Consider the following 20,857-nt stretch of genomic DNA (forward strand, 5'->3'; position numbering starts at 1 on the left):
CTGTGTGCTTGTGCTTCATTTCAGCTGCTATATCAGGAAAGATCTTTAAATTGCGTAGCGGGGTTGACAGTGAAACAGGTAAGTGTTTCCCACAAAAACATTGAAATAAAAACATGTTAACATGAGTTTTTCAACTTCCTTGGTCTCTGTCTCTGGGCAAAAACTAACAACAGGACATAGAAAAGACCAGCAGGTGAAATCACATTAATTTTATCCAAAGGAAAATGAAGAGGGAGTGGATCAAGATATTTTATGGAAGTATTTAGTTTTAGGTTTTGAACTTGTGACAGTTAAAGTGCTGAAATTAGTGGCTTTACTCAAAGACTTTCCTCATCCACAGTAAGCAGTGTAGCTGTAATTAGTAACTTTCCAGCTCCAGAAAACATTCCTGTTTGAACTCATGTGCTACAGTGATGTGAGGTCACTGATTGGATGTGGCCAGAAGTGCAACATGCCTTAAAGTTTTCTGCTGCTGTTGACTCCCTCTTTAAAGGAAAGTGCATGTGTTGTAAGTGCGGGAATGAATTGACTGACATGTCAGGGTTTACAGATGTTACTTATTTGTTACAGATGTTGATTCTATAGTCAGCCATTCACCTCAGCATCAACATGATACTGACAATGCTGTAAAGTGACTGAGCACACTCCTGCATTCACCACCACACCTTCAGCTTCAAACAGCAGCTCCAGGTTGTCATTAGGACTCAACACTGACCTGCAGGAAAATTGTTTTTATTCAGTGTCCACAGTGGCAACCAGATTCCCAGTTTGTACACGGTGGTTTTTAGAGTAGAATTGAAGTAAAGCAGTAGGAATTTACCAACTGAAGTAAAAGGACAGTTCCCGCAGACACCAGCAGCATTTGGTTGTTGTTGCGTCCCTCACGTCTGCAATAAAACTCATAAACAGAGGTGAGACAGAGATTAGTCTGCAGGTGTTGCATGCTAATTAGGGAGCCTGGACTTAGACTACGTTTACACATACACGGGTATTTTTAAAAACGGAGACATATCCCTTCATTTGTGCCCTTCTTTTACACGCAAATGGCGAATTCGCCTCTGAAAACGATTCTTTCTAAAAACCAAAGTGGAGGTTTAGGAAAACTCCTGTTTCACGTTTGCATGTAAACTGAGAAATACGGAGAAATACAGAGTTTCAGGCAGCCGACGTCACATTATGCGCCAAAAGTGCGCACAATGTTTACATTTGGCTATGGTGATCATAGACATGATATACGTATATTATGTCTATAATGGTAATGATCATGGATGCATTCACAGTAGCAGTCGCATTTCTGTCTATATGTTTGCATTTTCAAATACAGCTGCTTTTTTTATATCGAGGAGCAGAGATGAATAAGGGCTCAGAGGTCAGCAATTTTGCAAATTTTCCTCCCTCCAACACAAAGAGCCAGTCCGCGTCACTGCCAGCAGCATCGCCGGTTTTGGGTCCGACTTGGGCGGACTGCTGTCTGGTTTGGCTTCTGATTGGCTTGCATGGCTTTCTCCTTCCTACACCACCGCCCATAGGCTTGGGGTTGTTATGATGGTGCTCAATGGCGTATTTTTGCGGGCTGATGTAAACGTAAACTTTTTTGAAAACGATGCCGTGTGCACGATGTTATTTTGGAAAACAGAGGGAGGGAAATATTTATTTCTCAAAATACCCGACTTCGTGTAAACGTAGCCTTAGAATGACCTAAAAATGACAGTTATCTTTTAAAAGTCTTCATGCTGGCAAGTAAAAAGGCCATAACAAAACATTGGCTTTGTGGAGAACCTCCAACTGTCAATCAATGGATAGATAATTAAAAACATTCAGTGCATGGAACAGATGACCTTCAGCTTAAAACTGCAAAGAGACAAAAGTAACCTTATACACAGAGATGAAAACCTGTTTTTAATTCTGTATAAAAATCAGTCAAAATTCTGTTGTAGTTGCTGGTGAAATCCTTCTTTCCTCACTCTCTCTCTCCCCACATTTCATTTGTAATTTCTATTTATTGAACTTTGACCCGTCATTTTCATATGTGATTAATTCATTTTAAGTATAAATCACAATTTATGTAATGTTGGTGTTTTACTATACTATTGTGTATTATTTGAGTGTTGAAAAGCAATACTTGATTTGGTTCATAGGTAAGGTGATTTGAATGTTTTACATTGTTTTCACAAATTGAAGAATGCATTAAATCTATGGCACAGTGTTGTACTGCAAACACAAGTTTGTTGCTATTGATATATTTTCCAGTGGTAATCTGGTTTATGAACTGTGGCTTGACTTTGAAGGAAGACTAACACATTTTTAGCACTGACTAAGCCTTGTTTTTAAACAGACAAACGGGAGTATTACCTTGATTTGCTGTTTTGGGTGATGATTGCAGTTTCTGTGGGTTGTTCGCTGGGTTTTGGTGAGTATTTTGATTTTTGATTTGTTGTAAGTAACCTGCGTTCCATTACTTTCACGTTTTAAATCAACACATGTGCAAGCTTATGAAGAGTTACACTTCCCTCATTTTCAGTGTGTGTGTGTGTTTGTGTGTGCGTGTGCGTGCGTGCATGCGCACGTGCGCGTATTTCTGCATGTAGACAAACAAAAACATGACAACATGCATTAATGCAATATTTCCACTGTGTGCTTGTGCTTCATTTCAGCTTTTATATCAGGAAAGATCATTTCATTCCTTAGTGGATTTGACAGTGAAACAGGTAAGTGTTTCCCACAAAAGCATTGAAATAAAAACATATTAACATGAGTTTTTCACCTGCCTTGGTCTCTGTCTCTGGGGAAAAACTAACAACAGGACATGGTAAAGATCAGCAGGTGGAAACACAATCATTTTATCCAAAGAAAAATGAAGACAGAGTAGATTAAGAAATTTTATGGAAGTATTTAGTTTTAGGTTTTGAACTTGTGACAGTTAAAGTGCTGAAATTAGTGGCTTTACTCAAAGACTTTTCTCATCCACAGTAACCAGTGTAGCTGTAATTAGTAACTTTGCAGCTCCAGAAAACATTCCTGTTTGAACTCAAGTGCTACAGCGATGTGAGGTCACTGATTGGATGTGGCCAGAAGTGCAACATTTCTGAAAGTTTCAGCCTCTAGAGGGCAGTGCAGCACAAGTTTTCTGCTGCTGTTGACTTCCTCTTTAAAGGAAACTGCATGTGTTGTAAGTGTGGGAATGAATTGACTGACATATAAGGGTTTACAGATGTTATTTACTTTTACTGTTTTGCATTGTTTGTTTTCACAAATTGAAGAATGCATTAAATCTATGGTACAGTGTTGTACTGCAAACACAAGTTTGTTGCTATTGATATATTTTCCAGTGGTAATCTGGTTTGTGAACTTTGAAGGAAGACTAACAAATTTTTAGCACTGACGATGCCTTGTTTTTAAACAGGCAGACTTCTGGATTACCTTACTTTGCTGGTTGGCTTGATGGCTGTAGTTCCTCAGGGTTATTGGCTGGGTTTTCGTGAGTATTTTTATTTGATTTGTTGTAAGTAACCTGCGTACCATTTGTTCCAAGTTCCTATTCAACACATATGCAACTTTATGAAGGGTTACACTTTTCTTGTGTTCATTCTCTCTCTCTCTGTGTGTGTGGGCTACAGGCAGGCAAGCTAAAACATGACAACATGCATTAATGCAATATTTTTCACTGTGTACTTGTGCTTCATTTCAGATGATATAGCAGTAAAGATCTTTTCATTATGTAGCAGAATTGACAGTAAAAAAGGTAAGCATTTCCCACAAAAACATTGAAATAAAAACATGATAACATGACTTTTTCACCTGCCTTGGTCTCTGTCTCTGGGGAAAAAATAACAACAGGACATGTAAAAGATCAGCAGGTGGAAACTCAATTATTTCATCTAAAGAAAAATGAAGAGGGAGTAGATCAAGATATTTTATGGAATTATTTATTTTTAGTTTTGAACTTTTAGTTAAAGTGCTCAAATTAATCGCTTTACTTCAAGACATTTTTCATCCACAGTAACCAGTGTAGCTGTAATTAGTAACTTTGCAGCTCCAGAAAACATTCCTGTTTAACTCAAGTGCTCCAGCGATGTGAGGTCACTGATTGGATGTGGCCAGAAGTGCAACATGCCTGAAAGTTTCAACCCCTAGAGGGCAGTGCAGCACAAGTTTTCTGCTGCTGTTGACTCCCTCTTGAAAGGAAAGTGCATGTGTTGTAAGTGCGGGAATTAACTGACTGACATGTAAGGGTTTACAGATGTTATTTACTTGTTACAGATGTTGATTCTATAGTCAGCCATTCACCTTAGCAGCAACATGATACTGACAATGCTGTAAAGTGACTGAGCACACTCCTGCATTCACCACCACACCTTCAGCTTCAAACAGCAGCTCCAGGTTGTCATTAGGACTCAACACTGACCTGCAGGAAAATTGTTTTCCTTCAGTTTCCACAGTGGCAGCCAGATTCCCAGTTTGTACATGGTGTTTTTTACAATAGAATTGAAGTAAAGCAGTAGGAATTTAGCAGCTGAAGTAAAAGGCCAGTTCCCACAGACACCAGCAGCGTTTGGTTTTTGTTGCGTCCCTCATGTCTGCAATAAAACTCACAAACAGAGGTGAGACAGGGTTTAGCCTGCAGGTGTTTTCAGAAATTGAAGAGTGCGTTAAATCTATGGCACAGTGTTGTACTGTAAACACAAGTTTGTTGCTATTGATATATTTTCCCGTGGTAATCTGGTTTGTGAACTTTGGCATGACTTTGAAGGAAGACTAACACATTTTTAGCACTAACTAAGCCTTGTTGTTAAACAGGCAGACTTGTGCTTTACGTTACTGTGGTGGCTGCAGTTTCTCTGGGTTGTTTTCTGGGTTTTGGTGAGTATTTTTCTTTGATTTGTTGTAAGTAACCGGTGTTCCATTTTTTACAATTTCTTTTTGAACACATGTCTGCGTGCGCGTGTGCGTATCTGCAGGCAGTCAAACAAAAACATGACATTAATTAAGTATTTCCACTGTGTGCTTGTGCTTCATTTCAGCTGTTATAACAGGAAAGATCTTTACATTGCGTAATGGAACTGACAGTGACAGAGGTAAGTTTTGTTGCTACAAAACAGGCAAGTTTACCTTTTATTGTAAAAATGTAAAGATCATAACTATTTTCACTTTTCTCTGAGTAATATGCAGTGGAAATAAAAAACAACTTCAATTTCAAGTCTATAAGACTGTGCTTTCTCAAATAAAAATAGAATGAAATGTGCAATAATCTTTTTAGAGCAATAACAATAACAACAAGTTCAGTCTGTGCTAAGGAAAACAACAAACAGACTTTTGGCAACAAAGATGAGCAAGTCATTTTGTGAGAGCTCAGTTTTATCACAGTATCAGTGGCTGCAATGAGTCTGTTTTCCACTGCATATCTTCTGAAAACATGAAGTGCAACCTATGCAAAAGAACAAAAACAAGTTGCTCTTTTTCTGACTTACTTGCAAAACAGCAAATCCCCACTTAGTGACTGTGATGTGACAAAGCGAATATAAGCAATAAGCAGACAGTCTTTATTGCTGACAGTAGCCTCGTCCATTTGTAAGGCAAAACAAGTGTCTTTCAGTTTTTCTATGAGTTGATCTTCCAGATCATTTGAAATGTCACATATAAGCCTTGCAATGGTGTCATTAGACAGGGGGACAGTTTTGCAGCGTTTGTCTCTTCAATCACAGTTGACATGATATCTAGAGCTGCGGGGAGTATGAGCTCCTCTGCTATCCTGTGTGGTTCCTTGGATGTGCAACTCTGTATGAAACCTTTATGACGCCAGTTGTGCTTTGTTGGTCACTGATGCTGTTTTTATTTTAAGCAATTCTCCTGTTTGTGATATTCATCAAGTTTTTTCTTAAAGAACTCCAGTGGCTTACTGCCATGAGCTGGGTGTAAAGTCTCCAAGTGTCTCTTTAAATTGTTTGGTTTCATACGGTCAGCTGCTAGAGTTTTCAGACATAAAACACAGACAGGTTTCCCATCGTCTCCTACCACATTCTCTGTAAATCCAAGAGTAAGATATACGTCGTCATAATTTATTAACTTGGGTTTTCGTGGGGTTTTTTGGTCCTGTAATCTATTTGTCATTTTTTTCCATTTGCAAAACAACTCTGTGTCCCCCTTTGTGTAATTTGATTTCACTATGGCAACGTGTTTGTGTGTTGAGCCACTCGCAAATGAGTTCGGGTTGTCTGATGTCAAGACATAGTTTGTGATACATTTTTGCACTTACCCCACAGACAGCATTTGGTTGTTGTTGCGTCCCTGCAATAAAACTCACAAACAGAGGTGAGACAGGGATTAGCCTGCAGGTGTTTCATGCTAATTCCTATCCATTCTGACCTTAAAATGAAACTAAAACTCTGCAGCCAATGGCAGAGCACCTTCTAATGATCCAGGCAAGTCTCCATGGCTCCTATGACCCTGGAAAATACACAAGCAAAGATTTTTTTAAAAACATTCTTAGCAATAAAAGCAGGACCAGCAATAGTTGTGTTGCATTTCTTTGCATTTAAAACAGTGAAGAATGGAAAAAATCACATGTATGTGAAGGTCAGAGCATCTATTTGACCCGCAGAGTCATTTTTATATGTGATTAAAAATGACCTGTCAGTGCAGGGTTGTTTAGTGTGGAACAATCTCCCTTTAAGTATAAGAGATTGTCCCACTTTTACTTCGTTTAAACACAATCTTAAAAAATGGTTACTCCACAACCAATCTTGTGAGCATAGTTAATTCTACACTTTACCCCTTGATGACCTCGCACTTTATAACTTATTTTAGTCTTCAATGCTGCTATTTCCTAGTCCTTTTAAAAACAGCCAAGTCACTTTCGGGTTAGTTGTTTGTTTTTGTGATGCACCTTTCGTTTGGACTTTTTGTATCTGTCTCTGTAGTGTTCTGTCTTTGTTGTATGTCAGCGACTAAGGATGTAAATTAGCATTCTTGCTAAGTCCTGTACATTTACTTTCCACCTAACCTGTACTTAGTTGCACTTAATTGGAATGCTTTGTTCATTAAGCATACATTACATTCCCTCCAAAACAAACAAATAAACAAATAAATAAATAGTGTTTTACTATATTATTGTGTATTATTTGAGTGTTGAAAAGCAAAACTCGATTTGGTTCATAGGTAAGGTGATTTGAATGTTTTGCATTGTTTTCAGAAATTGAAGAATGCATTCAATCTATGGCACAGTGTTGTACTGCAAACACAAGTTTGTTGCTATTGAATTATTTTCCAGAGATAATCTGGTTTGTGAACTGTGGCTTGACTTTGAAGGAAGACGAACTAATTTTTAGCACTGACTAAGCCTTGTTTTTAAACAGATACACTTCTGCTTCACTTTGGTGTGATGGCTGGGGTGATGACTGCAGTTTCTCTGGTTTGTTTTCTGGGTTTCGGTGAGTATTTTTATTTGATTTGTTGTAAGTAACCTGCTTTCCATTTGTTCCAACTTCCTTATCAACACATATGCAAGGTTATGAAGGGCTTCTCTCTTTTCTGGTGTTCATTTTGTGTGTGTGTGTGTGTGTGTGTGTGTGTGTGTGTGTGTGTGTGAAGCTGCAGGCTAAAACATGACAACATGCATTAATGCAGTATTTCCACTGTGTGCTTGTGCTTCATTTCAGCTGTTATAGCAGGAAAGATCTTTGCATTACTCAGCAGACAAGGCAGTGAAACAGGTAAGTGTTTCTCACAAAAGCACTGAAATAAAAACATGTTAACATGAGTTTTTCACCTGCCTTGGTCTCTGTCTCTGGGGAAAAACTAACAGCAGGACACGGAAAAGATCAGCGGGTGGCAACACAATCATTTCAAAATAAATAATTATTAAAAAAAAACATTCCTTTCAGTAAAAGCAGTACCAGTAATAGTTACGTTGCTTTTCTTTTCATTTAGAAATGTAAATGACAGCTTGCTTGTTTTTAAAATGTTGACGTCCTCATCAGATAAACTCAAATATCCATTAAATGGAACCAGAATTCATACAAATTCAAACATAAGCCTTGTGACAATAAGCCACTCAGTGTCTATGCAACCCTGCAATATACAAATCAAATGAATCAATAAAAGTTCATAATAATACTGATAATAACAACTTATTGAAGTCAGGCCAGTAAAAATTGTCTTAGGGTCAGTAGCTTTAAGATGCACTGGTCCTAGCCAGTGGCAAAAATCTATCAACACATTATCATTATTAGCACCTTATTCTGCATTGTTTTCTTCATGTTCAGTCGATTAAACTTGAGTTTGCATCAGTGCTTGCTGGCAGTCAGCACAGAAGTGGCCTTGTTCAGTTTGGGCTTCATGAGGAGCATCGTGGCAGTGTGATTCCCAGTCTGTGTGTGCACTTTCCTGTTGTGTTTTGAAGGAGTTCATGCAAAGTGGAGAAGCTGCTATACATTTACAGCTGTTGGTGTGTTTGTGTTTTTACAGGACATCAAACAGAACTAAATCAACTAAACAATGGTGCACCAAACAAAGATGGAGATGGGAAGTCAGATGGATCAACAGCATGAAGTCACTGGTTATAGTCAGCTGGCATTTTCAACAATGGACCTTTTTCACTGCAGCCAGTTTGTGATGAAATAGCAGCATAAAGCAGGGGTCCGTTTCACAAAGCAGGTTTAGTGAAAACTCTGAGTCTGTTAACCCTGAAATGAGGGAATCTCGAAGTTCTCTGAGTTTTCCGTTTCACAAAGGGAGGTAACTCAAACCAGAGTGCAATAGGACCTCCAACTCCAGCGAGGTAAAATAACTGGATCTTTTTTTTTTTTTTTTAATTCGACTCGTGGTATCGGGGCTCCATTGATGATGGCTTTTTATAGTGGTTGTGCATGCGTGTGACTCGTGGTGAACATACTCAGAGTTGATTGAACTACCTCAGATCAGCTGTTCTGGAACCGGATACTCAGTTTCCCATCTCAGAGTAAGCCAACTCAGAGTTCAGCGATAGACTGACCCTGCGTTCCAATACTCATACTACCATACTATTTAGTAGGGAAAAAAAATAATTAGTATGTCCCAATACATAATATGTCAGATGCAGTATGCCAAGAGTACCAGGATGTTCTACTACATCCGGTCAGAGTTCGCAGTATGGATTTCAGCATGCTGCTCTGGCCATTCTGACCCACAATCCTTTGTGCAGCAGACGCTCCAACGCGCTGACTGAGTTGCGTGTACAAGCCACACCCACATAAGGACGACAACAAAACACACATATCGCACAAAACTCACTCAGTGACAGCAGAAGCGACAGGAAGACAGAAGATAAGAAATATGTCAGACGACAGCGCAGTATGAAACAGCACTGGCATTTTGACAAAAACATTCAAATGTGGCGCTACAGACGGCGGCGGAAGTGAGCAAGAGGGTCGGACTGCAGGGATGATGTATGTAGTGTGTCCCAATAGAATGCATTCGCATGCATATTTCATACTGAACTACATACTTTGTAAGGGGAGCTACAGTACATATTAAAAGTAAAAACTATAAGTATGTGATTTGGAATTGAGGGTCAGAGTTTGTTGAACCTCCTTTCTGGAATACCCCTCTGGTCGGGACCAGGTTTTTCTCATGAAACCTCGAGTTTCTCTCTGTGTCCGCCCTCTTTCAGCCACACACAGTATTTAACTTCCTCATTCACTCAGTCAGCAGGCGAGTTTTGGCGTGGCATATTAGTTCTGCCGTATGTTATTTTTTTTTAAAAAATGATAAAAAAAAAACAGTCAGTAGGCCTTTATTAGAAGTTCATTAGTAGTTAGGTGGCGACTTTTTTTTCACGAACATGGCATGTCCTTTCGACAACGATGGATGAAGGTGCAGTGTTACTGTGCAAAGAATTAAATATTCGTCGGGAGATGGTTATAAGACCGCGCATAGATGTTTTAGCATTTCCAGACAGTTATCTTTTTGAGCGTTACCGTTTCACGTCACAGTCGATCATCTCTATACACAACATAATCCGTCAAAATGTTCAGACTCGCTGTATGAATGCATTAACCCTCTGGCACATAGCGGTCACTACAGGGGACAGTCATTTTCTCCTAAATGCAATGGTTTCTATGGTGGAACTGCATATCAGCTGTTAGAATGCTCTCTGCTGCTCCCCTACATTGAGGTTTATGCAGAGACTGTCAGTTCTTGTTGCTGAAAACATGTTAATACTAGTAGAATGACATGGTAATACCAGTCCTGCATCCTGAAAGAAGTATGGAGACTCACAGAGATATTCATGCCCTAAGAAGTGTAAAAACACATAAGAAAAAAATCTGGACTTAGGCTTTCACAATTCATGCATCAAAGGGGTAAGATTTCCAATTCAACTGGGGTGAAAAACGCAGCCCGACGCTTCCCCATTGCCATGGTGACTCGTCAAATCGGGGTTCCATTGATGCTGCCTTTTTATAGCTGTGGTGCACGTGCTTAACTCCAGGTGAAACTACTCCGAGTTGATCAAACTAAGAGTTTCCTATCTCAGAGTAGATCAACTCAGAGTTTGGGGTAAGACTTGGAGTTTGTTGAACCTGCTTTGTGAAACGGACTTGTTACGGTCCCCTCCTTTTTCATTATCTACTTTTCATTCATTCATTCATTGCATATTTAATACATTCGCTGCCTTGTTAGTTTCTGTTCGTTATGGTGAGTTTTCTTTGGGTTAGTTGTAATTTGTGAATGACATGATGTCACGGCATCCCCCGGGATTCCCTCCTCAAGTCCACGCCCTCCAGTGCTGTTTCCTCCGCTGCCCACCTGCTGGTTGCCCCGCCTTTCAATTGCCGCTGGGCCAATCCGCACAGGACGAATCCTCCTTTCCTGTGACTCCTGTGACAGCCACCGGTGCGGCTGTGATTTAACCTGAGCAGTCTGCCTCGGTCTTTGTGACTCGGTACTTTGTACTTGCACTTGTCTTTTGAAATTGGTGAATTGTGTAACTTACACGTGTGCTTTTGGTGTACTGTTAACGCCTTGTTAACTAGAGAGACTGTAAACTTCGGTTTACTCGTTTTGTTGAGTGATTGTTTGGCAATCGACATTTAAGTGGATGCCTTTGTTTTGTTAGTTTTTGAACTTATTTTGGTTTCAGAGTTGATTTGTTTTTCTGGCCACTAATCTTGTATTTTATTTGGCTGTATCACGGTTTTGAGTGGTGGCCTATTGTTTTAAGCAGGTAAGTTTAGAGTAGGCAAGGTAGGTTTTTTTTTATTATTATTTGCGCGTTCAGCTTGTTGAACACAAGCTAAACGCGCTGGATCAGATAGGGTAGTGCTTTCTTTTGTTACAGAGCAGGCTAGTGTGGTGTCTTTTGTGTGTGTATTTTTGCTCTGTCTTGTATATCCATTCCCCTGCATTTCCTTCATTGTGTTTTTTATTTACCCCGACTCACTACAAATAAACGTCTGTATATGCCTATACAACCATCTTTGTTGCTTCCCTTATATCCCTAGACATTTCCCATCTTTAGGGTTGTAACAGGACTCCTGGGCAGCTTCTGTCCACAGGCAGTAAGGCTTAGCAACAGCCAGTGGACTCACACCCACATCTGCATCTTGACTGTGTAGGATCCAGGTTTCCAGGCTTGGAGACAAACACCATCAAATGGCATGCCTGCCGTTTGACCGCAGCAACCTTTGCCAGTTTAGGGTAATAAAGGCATCCTGTTTCTCACCCAGCGCCCACATGGAAAAACACTGGAATGAACATTTTGCCCCTCACTAGGTGACCAAAGGGTCAGAGATTTGTGTTCTATTCACCTCAGAGACTCTAACCGTCTCAATGACTCAACCAACCCTTGATTTGCAGGTACCAGAGGTCAAAGAGTCACATTCCTAAACCCTGCATCCTCTCCTGATAAGGAGAGCAGACCCCCACTAAACACAAGGAATGCGAGCAAAGACCCCCACCTACACTTACACTCACACACACACACATACACAGGACATCCTGAATCCCTCAGGAGCTTTGTTGCATACTAAAAAGGTGGACTTAATCTTTCTAAATGAACTGTGCAGCTATATGAGTAACCAAACGTTCCACAAATCAGTAACAAGGGTCAGGCTTGTTGGAGAAGCCTGAATTACATCTGCTTAAATGAATTGGCAGATGTGGATGGGACCATGTTGTGATTTTGTATGTCATGTTTGGTATCATTGTGCTACTCAGGATAAGGTGAAGTCAGTTTTTATGTCATCTCCAAACTTCCTCTTACAGGTTGGATGATATGAAAACCTGTTAAAGGAATACTTTCATCCCAGGGCAATTAACTCCCTGTCTGTGAACCCCCCTCAGGCGGCCCTGATTGGTCAGTAAGTTGAGACGAGGGACATCCCTCCTAAAGTTACCATAACAAATAACTATCTGATTGGCTAAACTTTCCCGCCTGAGGAGTGGCTGAAGGGGTTAAAACCTCTGTGCACCCAAGAGAGAAGGAGAGCTTTTACCATCACAGGTTACTCCATCCGCGCTTCTCATCGCAAAGCCTCCGCAGGGAGAGCTTCTAAGACCCACGCACCCGCAGAGTTTTTCCTGCGTGACTCCATTCCAGCGAGCGTCCGTTCCATCCCGAGCCTTAGCTCCAGCTCCGCACGCCGCTGTCTTCTCCTGCCTTCTGCTGTAACCAGCTGGTCCGCTCCGCCGTCAACACCGCGAACTTCAAAACTCCGTCAAGACCTGCTTCCAGGCTCAAGCAAGTAACCTCACCCTCTAGTTGCTTAGACTCTGGTGCGGTCTTTTTAACTTTTATTGGCTTACACGCCGCATGTCCAAATTGGCGACCGAAACAGTCAGGGCTCACTCTCTGGGTACACATTGGTTCATTTTGCACCGATGCGAAATCTGTTTTGTGCCATATTTTAGCCGCCGTCTGTTTTACCCATCTCATGTTTCCTTACCATTTTGTCCATTTACTACATGCCTCATTGTTTGTTTGTCTGTTCGTTTGTGTTGTCTGCTGTAACTATGTATATATTTCATCTACCATAGGTAGTTGTACATAATCAGTAGCCCAGTTGTAGTAATAAAGTGTGTTAAATTCACGTTCGTTGTTGAGTGGTTTTTATGAGTGGAATTCTTGATCCCTATTCGGAAAAGATCCGACTGCCCTTTTTATTTTGATTTGATTATTTCCAGGCATAGACTATCATTTCAAGGAGTAATATTCCCGATATAAGCTGCTTTTCTGCCTGATCACCAGAAACGTAGTTTCATCGGTCATTATTAGGCCCTACGTCTTTCCTCCGGCCCAGTTGCCGTAATAAACTAGTCATCACTCTTAAAGTGTTGATAAGTTTATTCTTATCATTTCCCCATTTATTTGTGATAGTCTGGTCAAGCGAGTAATCCTACAACTGTATGTACTACAGCTTAGGGGTGTGAATATGTACATGGGCTAAGTGTGTGTGTGTGTGTGTGTCTGTGTGCGTGCGCATGTCTGTGTAATTTTGTGTGTGCATTTATATAAATATAATTGCATATAAATAATTCTATTGTATTGTTCTGTTCTATTGTATTGTTCTGTTGTAATCTGTAATCTGTATTTTATGGATGTTTTCTATTTTTTTTTTTTTTTTTTTTTCAGTTTTTCATGGCATTTAAGTGTTTTTATGCTTTTGACAAAAACCTACCTGAGCTTGATGTTGATGTCGCTCTTTATTTCAACATTACAAATAAACAACAATTATGTAAACACAAACAAAGCGAGGAAGACGGTCACAATAAAAACAAACTACAAGAAAAAATCATTACAGCAAGACCTTAACGTGTGAACATACATTTGCGGTTTTCACTGCTTCAGCATCAGAGGGCGACTCAGCGTTTGTTTTTGCCCACAAATTCTCATTTATGTATATACCATTTTGATCAAATAATAAGATTAAATCAATAAAATTCCTTCTTACACGTCTTAATAAAATCAGAACACATTTTTATAGCATAAAGGGAAAACAGGTTGTATTTGCTCAGTGATGAATGTAGACATCTCACCTCATTGAGTAACAAAACAAAAAGGGAAAAGAAAGAAATCTAATTTCAGGATCTATTCCAGACATGCGTGACTTTAAAGCCGCAGCTGTGTTCAAAGTGCAGATATTATACTGTACAATATTTTGTTTGTTTTATATATTCTGTGTTTCTGTGTTGTTTTAAATGGTCTTCCTCCTGCCTGCAAAACAGGTTTTTGGGACAATAAAGTTACTTGACTTGACTTGACAGTCAGTCCAGGCTGTGAGCCCACATCACCCTGTCTGCCAGACGGACCATTTTACTTTTGCTTTCAGTTTTGTATCCATATATAAGGACAGAAGCGACCTGCAGCTCAGACGCTGATGGAGCTCCTGCTTTGTGCCAAAGGAAATGACAGTTTCGTATCAAACAGTTTGTCATTTGTGTCTGTAGACATGGGCAGACGTGTGATGTTCTTGGGGCTCCTGGCTGTGCTGCTGCTGGATTTTACAGAGGGTAAGTTTCATGAAATGCCCCACTTCACTTCCCTGATGGAAACACTGGCTACAGTGTGACGGGAGGCTGGTTTATCGACAGTTTTGCTGATATGTTTTAGCTCCTTTAGAAAACTCCTGTGATGATTTGACGTCGCTATACAGATAAAATTGAATTGAACTGGTCTTGTTTAACTCCCAGCCCGTTTTTAGTTTGGGAAATACAAACTTTATACTTAAGTATACTTTTTAAGTATACTTAAGTGTAAATACAAGTATTGTAAGTATACTTATATTGATGTACTAGAAAGTATTCTAATTTAATATGTAATACTTTAATACTAGTATATTTATTATACTTACACCTGTAAGTTTACTTACAGAAGTACTTGAAGTTAACTCATACTGTATGTACATCACAGTAGACTGCAATATAGACATAAAAACACAAGACAGGATTAAGAATGAGTTTATACAACATTTTAAAACATGCTGTACTCAGTCTATCATGTTGATTCTAACAGAACACAAATTATTGCTTTCAACTTTCAGCATGTACAATTCAAAACATAAATAGTCTCTCTGAAATCAAGTCCTTCTTTGTGGAACACAAGTAAAGAAAAAAGTGCACATCTGCATATGTAAAATTCTAAACAAAAATAGCCTCTCCAAAATCAAGTCTGTCTTTGTCAAAAAACGAAAGAATAAAGTGCACAGCTTTAGGCAGAGGAACCACAATAGACACTACTGTACCTTAAATATAAACACAACATTTCTTTTTATACAGTCTTTTCAGTGATTTGCTTGGCATAGCTAATATTGTTGCATTTCTTTCTTATGCGTCTCACATCTTGCATGGTGATGTCAGGGAACTTTGCCTGGGCATGGCCTGTGAGTTAAAACACATACAAAACAAAACTAAAATGCATGTAGGGATGTTTTCTTTATTTAATCAGGAAAAAAAATAAATCCCATGGAGATTAAAAACATATTTTCCAAGGGGGCGAAGGAGTCTGATTTTAACCACGCACCAAACCAAGACATAGCAGAAAACATTATTTATTGTTTACCATCATATAGATATGTTTGTTTTTGAGGGCATCAAAGGGGATGGATCTTAGTTTGCAGTATTGTGAGATTGCGTGTGTGTGTGCGCGCGCACGCGTGCGTGCTCACAAATATGAACTAATCTGAACATATTAGACTCTCAGAAATTAGACAATGTTTGAAAGATTAAATCTTCCAAACATTTCATATTGAAGGTGACAGTGATTGAAGTCAATCAGTGTCACCTTCAACATGGAACAATGAAGCAGTCATTTTGTAAAAAAGAGTAAAGAACTTTAATAGGAGAAAATCTGAGATACTAAATGAAAGTGTCAGAGGTTTTGGGCACCTCTCATTGCAAGAAAACATTACAACTTCATATAGGCTTGCCATTGCAAAGTTGTGTGGAAATCTGAGCAACTGCTTCAGGTCTTATAATCGTTTTTTGGTTGATGGAGTTATGTATCACAATCAAATCAATCATCTCCCAGAAGGCAGCAAGTCAAACATGTAGGCAAGAGGGTGCCTTTGGTCACCAGTAATGTTACTTGCCTTATTCAGCATCCTCTGTCTGTAGATGCTTTCCAAGCTTGGCAAAGCACTGCCCAACAGTTTGCTGCATAGTGATATGATTTGTCTGACTCTCTTATTTTGTGCCTCCATCGCATTGCCAAACCAGCAGATGATAGCAAAAGAGAGGATACTTTCGATAAAAGAACAATAACATGTTCGGAGCACATTGCTACTGACATGAAAGGTCAACAGGTGGAACATTCTCTGTTGAGACTTGGTGCAAATTTGATCAGTCCACATGTCCCACTTGAGCTTATTATCAAGCACAACGCCAAGATATTTATACTCAGTAACCTGTTGTATTGGCTTTCCATTTATCAAAGTGACAGAGTTAGGCGATACCTCTTCTCTAAAATCAATACAAATTTACCTTGTTTTTGATGGATTAAGGAGAGGGTTTGACTTTTCACACCAGTTGATAAAATAATCTAGCACAGGGCCGTGCTCCTCTTCCTCACCAATAGAAGAAGGACCAAGACAGTATCATCTGCATACTTCATGAAATACCTATTTGAAAAAGTGCTAGTGCAAGAATTTGTGTATAAGGTAAATAAAAGAGGAGATAAAACACATCCCTGAGGGGAAAAGTGGTCATTTTATCAGAAAGTGATGCTCCTACTCTTGACCTGCTGGATTCTACCACTGAGGAAGTCAACAATCCAGGCAATAAGACCAGCTGCAAGAGAAAATTCAGAAGATAAAACATTTGCTAAAATAGAAGGCTTAATGGTATTAAAAGCGGATGAAAATCCGCAAATAAAATCTTGGCAGGAGCCGTTTGGCTTTTCAAGGTGACTGTGGAGGAGATGTAAGAGAGTGGCAATGGCATCCTCCACCCCTCTGGATTCTTGGAATACAAATTGCAAAGGATCTAAAAGGTGCTGTGTTTTAGATAAGATGTATTTATTGACAAGACATTCAAAACATTTCATTACTAGCAAAGTCAGAGCTATAGGACGGAAGTCAAGAGGCTGACTAGGATTTGGGGTCTTTGGCACAGGAGCAATAACTGCACTTTTCCAAATAATAGGAAAAGTTTTGTGAGTGATAGAGGATATAAAAATCTCAGTGAACACAGGGGCTAATTGTTCAGCGCAATTCTTTGAAACTTTACCACAGATATTATCTGGCCCAGGACTTTTTTCGCTCATCACAGCCTGTGAGGAACTGAAGGACTTGGAATTCCTCAATTTCAATGCTTAGAGGAGGAGGAAGTAGAGAGGGTGACACAGTGGAGACCTCAGCAACAGGAGTATCACTCTCAAAATGGCAGAAGAAGGCATTAAGCTGGTTTGCCATCTCAATTCCCTCACTCCCGTTAAGGGTGAGGGAGGGTTTTCCCCTGCCCTTGTGAGATATACTTGTCATCTTGTTAAGTCCCTGCCAGACTTCTGGTTTTCTGGAAAATAGGGAGGCCTCTAACTTAAGTTTATATTTGTGTTTGTCCAGAAACAACTGTCTTTTAATTTCTCTTTGTAGCTCCCTTCTTGCGTGCTCATCCTGATTTCTATGAGCTTTCCTTTTTGGGATAATTAGCTTCTTTACTTCACTGGACAACCAAGGCTTATCATTGGAATGAACTTTAAATGACTTAGTGGGTAACACAGAATCCACACAGAAACTGACACAGTCAGATACTGCCACTACCTTATCACTGATGTCAGGGCTGTCAAAGACTTCCCATAAAGTACAATTGAAGCAGCCCTGCAAGCCATAATACTTTCATTGTCCCACACTTTAACAGTCTTTATTTGAGGAAAAAGATCTGAGGAAAATGTCTTGGTAAATTATAGGGTTGGAGTGAGACAGAGAGCAGCTATATATCAGGGGTGCACAGTTGCGAGTGGTGACAGCCCGACACCACTTGTCCCTTATAAGGAGACAGACCCCGCCCCTCGGGCTTTCTCGGTAATATTTGGGTCCCGAAAAGTTCTGAAGGCAGAGAAACCAGCTGGCTCCACCGCACTGGAAGCCATCCCAGCTGGCATTCAACTGATGTTCAACATTGAAATATAATTTAAAACATGTCAGTTGTTGTTTCTACATTGAAACAATGTTGAAATAATATATAAAGCTAACAATTGTGGAAACGTTGACAACCTATCAATAAATCAACGTTGAAATTTACACAAGATCTGTATGTTGATTCAACCTATTGGCCTCTTCCACCCAGCTGGCATTTTAACATTTAGTCAACACTGAATCAACATCATAACTCATGGGTGAATCAATGTTGAATTTATAATATTATGTATATGATATTGTGATGTTGTTGATATTGTGATGCTGTTTCAATGTCTTAAGACATTGAAACTTGTGATGTTAATTCTTAATTCAATATTAATTCATGTTGTGCCTTCAACATTAGTTCACTCATGTTGAAACGTAAGACATTGAAACAACATCACAATATCAACGTTGATTCGCTTTGGAAAATCAAAACCAAATTCAACATTGATTCACCCATGAGTTATGATGTTGATTCAGTGTTGAATAAATGTTAAAATGCCAGCTGGGACAGGACTTGACCAGACTCTGCATATTATAGGAAAACACCCCACTGTACCCGACTGCAATACACCAGAAACTGTCAAACATTTACTAATAGGCTGCAATGAATATAAAGAAGAAAGAAAGAGGAAAGTAGTAGGAAAGTAGTAGGAAAATAGTTCTGCTTTGAAAAATGTAACTAGAAAAGCAAAGCAAAATATACTTTTTACACTGTGACACTTGACGAGGCAGGAGTGCCAGCTCTCTCCCCCATTGACTCCCATTATCACCGGAACCCACAAGCTGGGGAGAGAAGAAGAAACACATTTTTTTAACTAGCCAAGTCTCGGGCATTTTGGGGAGTTGGCAAATAGTTGGAAAGCCCAAAGCGTTACCTTTCTCATGATACCTTTTATTTTCCACTCGGTACTGTCATTGAGAAAAACGCATTTGTTTGACCAGTACTTTTAGACGTTTTTCTGCCAAGCACCACTGTCACTCATACAGTGTGCTCACACACTTTATAGAGCCTCATTTCTGGCTCTGCCTACACAAGCAGCATTAGTCCAGCAGATAAGCTTTCTGCCTGCCATGCAGGAGACCAGGGTTTAACTCCCTACCTGGGCAAAAGCGACAACACTACACAACCTACAAACAGCATAGGGCTGGTGGGTTACCACGCGGTCACAAGGGTGGCAAGCATTTTCAGAGTTTCTCCTTCTTACTTTTTAGTGATTCAGACGCGCACCCCCCCGGCAACGACCCCCGAGGCACTCTCAAAATTTCCGCGGGGAATTTTCTATATTAATTCACTGTTGGGCCTTCACTCATGTTGAAACAACATCACAATATCAACGTTGATTCGGTTTGCAAAATCAAAACCAAATTCAACATTGATTCACCCATGAGTTATGATGTTGATTCAGTGTTGAATAAATGTTAAAATGCCAGCTGGGATGTTGTTGTTCAGCCATGTCTCGGCAATTGCAAGGACACAAGCATTCCGGTACACATGCAGATAGCGGGTATTGGCAGCCAGTTCATCTGATTTCGATCTCAGGGACTTTACGTTGATCAACAGCATTCCAGACAAGGGAGGATTGTTCTTTTGCCTTTTGAGCCATTGACGGATGACACGCACACGCACACATGCGTGCGCGCACACACACACACACACACACACACACACACACACACATACACGCGTGCACGCACACACACACACACACACACACACACACACACACACACACACATATGCGCGTTTTCTGAAAAGTTAACGTTAGCCCCTGCTGTACTAGTGTCCCCCGAAGCGGCAGTATTCACAGGACAAGCAGCAGGCTTATTGAAACACTGAAATAGTGTCATTTGGTTTTGCTGTCTTTTCATTTCATTTCTCCACTGACAAGCGTTGGACCATTTGAGGTTGTTGACTCGTGCCCCTCTTCAAGCCATACACCTTTACCGCTTCACCTAGTAGTTTACATAGGATTCACGTCACGCCTGACGGAAGTCCCTATGGTCAAAAAGAGCCCGCTTCCTAACACAGAGAAGGTGAATTTATGAATGGGAAAGTGAACGTTATGTCAAAAAAACATACTGATGCGTATCTCTGTGCATTTTTAAGTGGTTATATGGAAATTCGGGACCTTTTCTAGTGGGTATATGCGGCGTATACCTGTGTATCACGTAGACTACACCACTGAGTATAAGTCAAATATACTAAGACTGTTGTAAGACTTTTCTTTGTACTTTTAAGTATATGCCAAGTATACTTAAGTACACTATTCTTAAGTATATAATTGTAAAGCACTTATTAAGAGTACACTGTCTCATTTTTAAGTATACTTATAGCACACTTTGATAAATTACTGATTTGTAAGGGTAGTGACTGTGAGCTAATAGAAAAAGGCCCTATGATGACCGAGAGAGGGGACCAGAAATAATTCTGATTTATAAAAATCCTAATTTTCCGTGTTTTATGAACGTGGTGCCGTATTAAATACAACGGTGGATATAACTAGAGACGCTGACATTTTCTGAATGTTTCTGTGAAGTTGAGGTGTGTCTTTGCTCTCTGACTCTGTCCTGTACTTGCTCATGCTGCTGTTTCTGGCCTGTGGAACACGAGTCAAACCCTCCAGTAAAAGTGGCAATGCTAAAACGGAAAAATGTTGAAAAGCAAGCAGGGCTGTTCACAGTGTTGGGCAGTAACTACTGCAGTAACTGGTTTAACTACATTCCTCAGTAGCTTCTGCTCCTGCTGCTTATGCACAAGGATCTGT

General features: G+C 39.9%; 1 protein-coding gene across 1 annotated transcript in view; it reads left to right on the forward strand.

The window, feature by feature from the left end:
* Window positions 1–8,805, forward strand: part of LOC115354037 (uncharacterized) — a 114,270-nt gene extending 105,465 nt beyond the window's left edge. Inside the window, exons 21-30 of the mRNA XM_030044192.1 lie at window positions 25–78; window positions 2,336–2,410; window positions 2,655–2,708; window positions 3,404–3,478; window positions 3,689–3,742; window positions 4,798–4,860; window positions 5,022–5,075; window positions 7,353–7,427; window positions 7,656–7,709; window positions 8,464–8,805. Of these exons, the coding sequence (XP_029900052.1) occupies window positions 25–78; window positions 2,336–2,410; window positions 2,655–2,708; window positions 3,404–3,478; window positions 3,689–3,742; window positions 4,798–4,860; window positions 5,022–5,075; window positions 7,353–7,427; window positions 7,656–7,709; window positions 8,464–8,546 (641 nt within the window). The 3' untranslated portion in view covers window positions 8,547–8,805. The remainder of the gene's footprint in view (window positions 1–24; window positions 79–2,335; window positions 2,411–2,654; window positions 2,709–3,403; window positions 3,479–3,688; window positions 3,743–4,797; window positions 4,861–5,021; window positions 5,076–7,352; window positions 7,428–7,655; window positions 7,710–8,463) is intronic.
* The last annotated feature ends 12,052 nt before the right edge of the window (window positions 8,806–20,857 follow it).

This window comes from Myripristis murdjan, chromosome 22 (genome assembly GCF_902150065.1).
Source record: "Myripristis murdjan chromosome 22, fMyrMur1.1, whole genome shotgun sequence".
Classification (NCBI taxonomy): domain Eukaryota; kingdom Metazoa; phylum Chordata; class Actinopteri; order Holocentriformes; family Holocentridae; genus Myripristis; species Myripristis murdjan.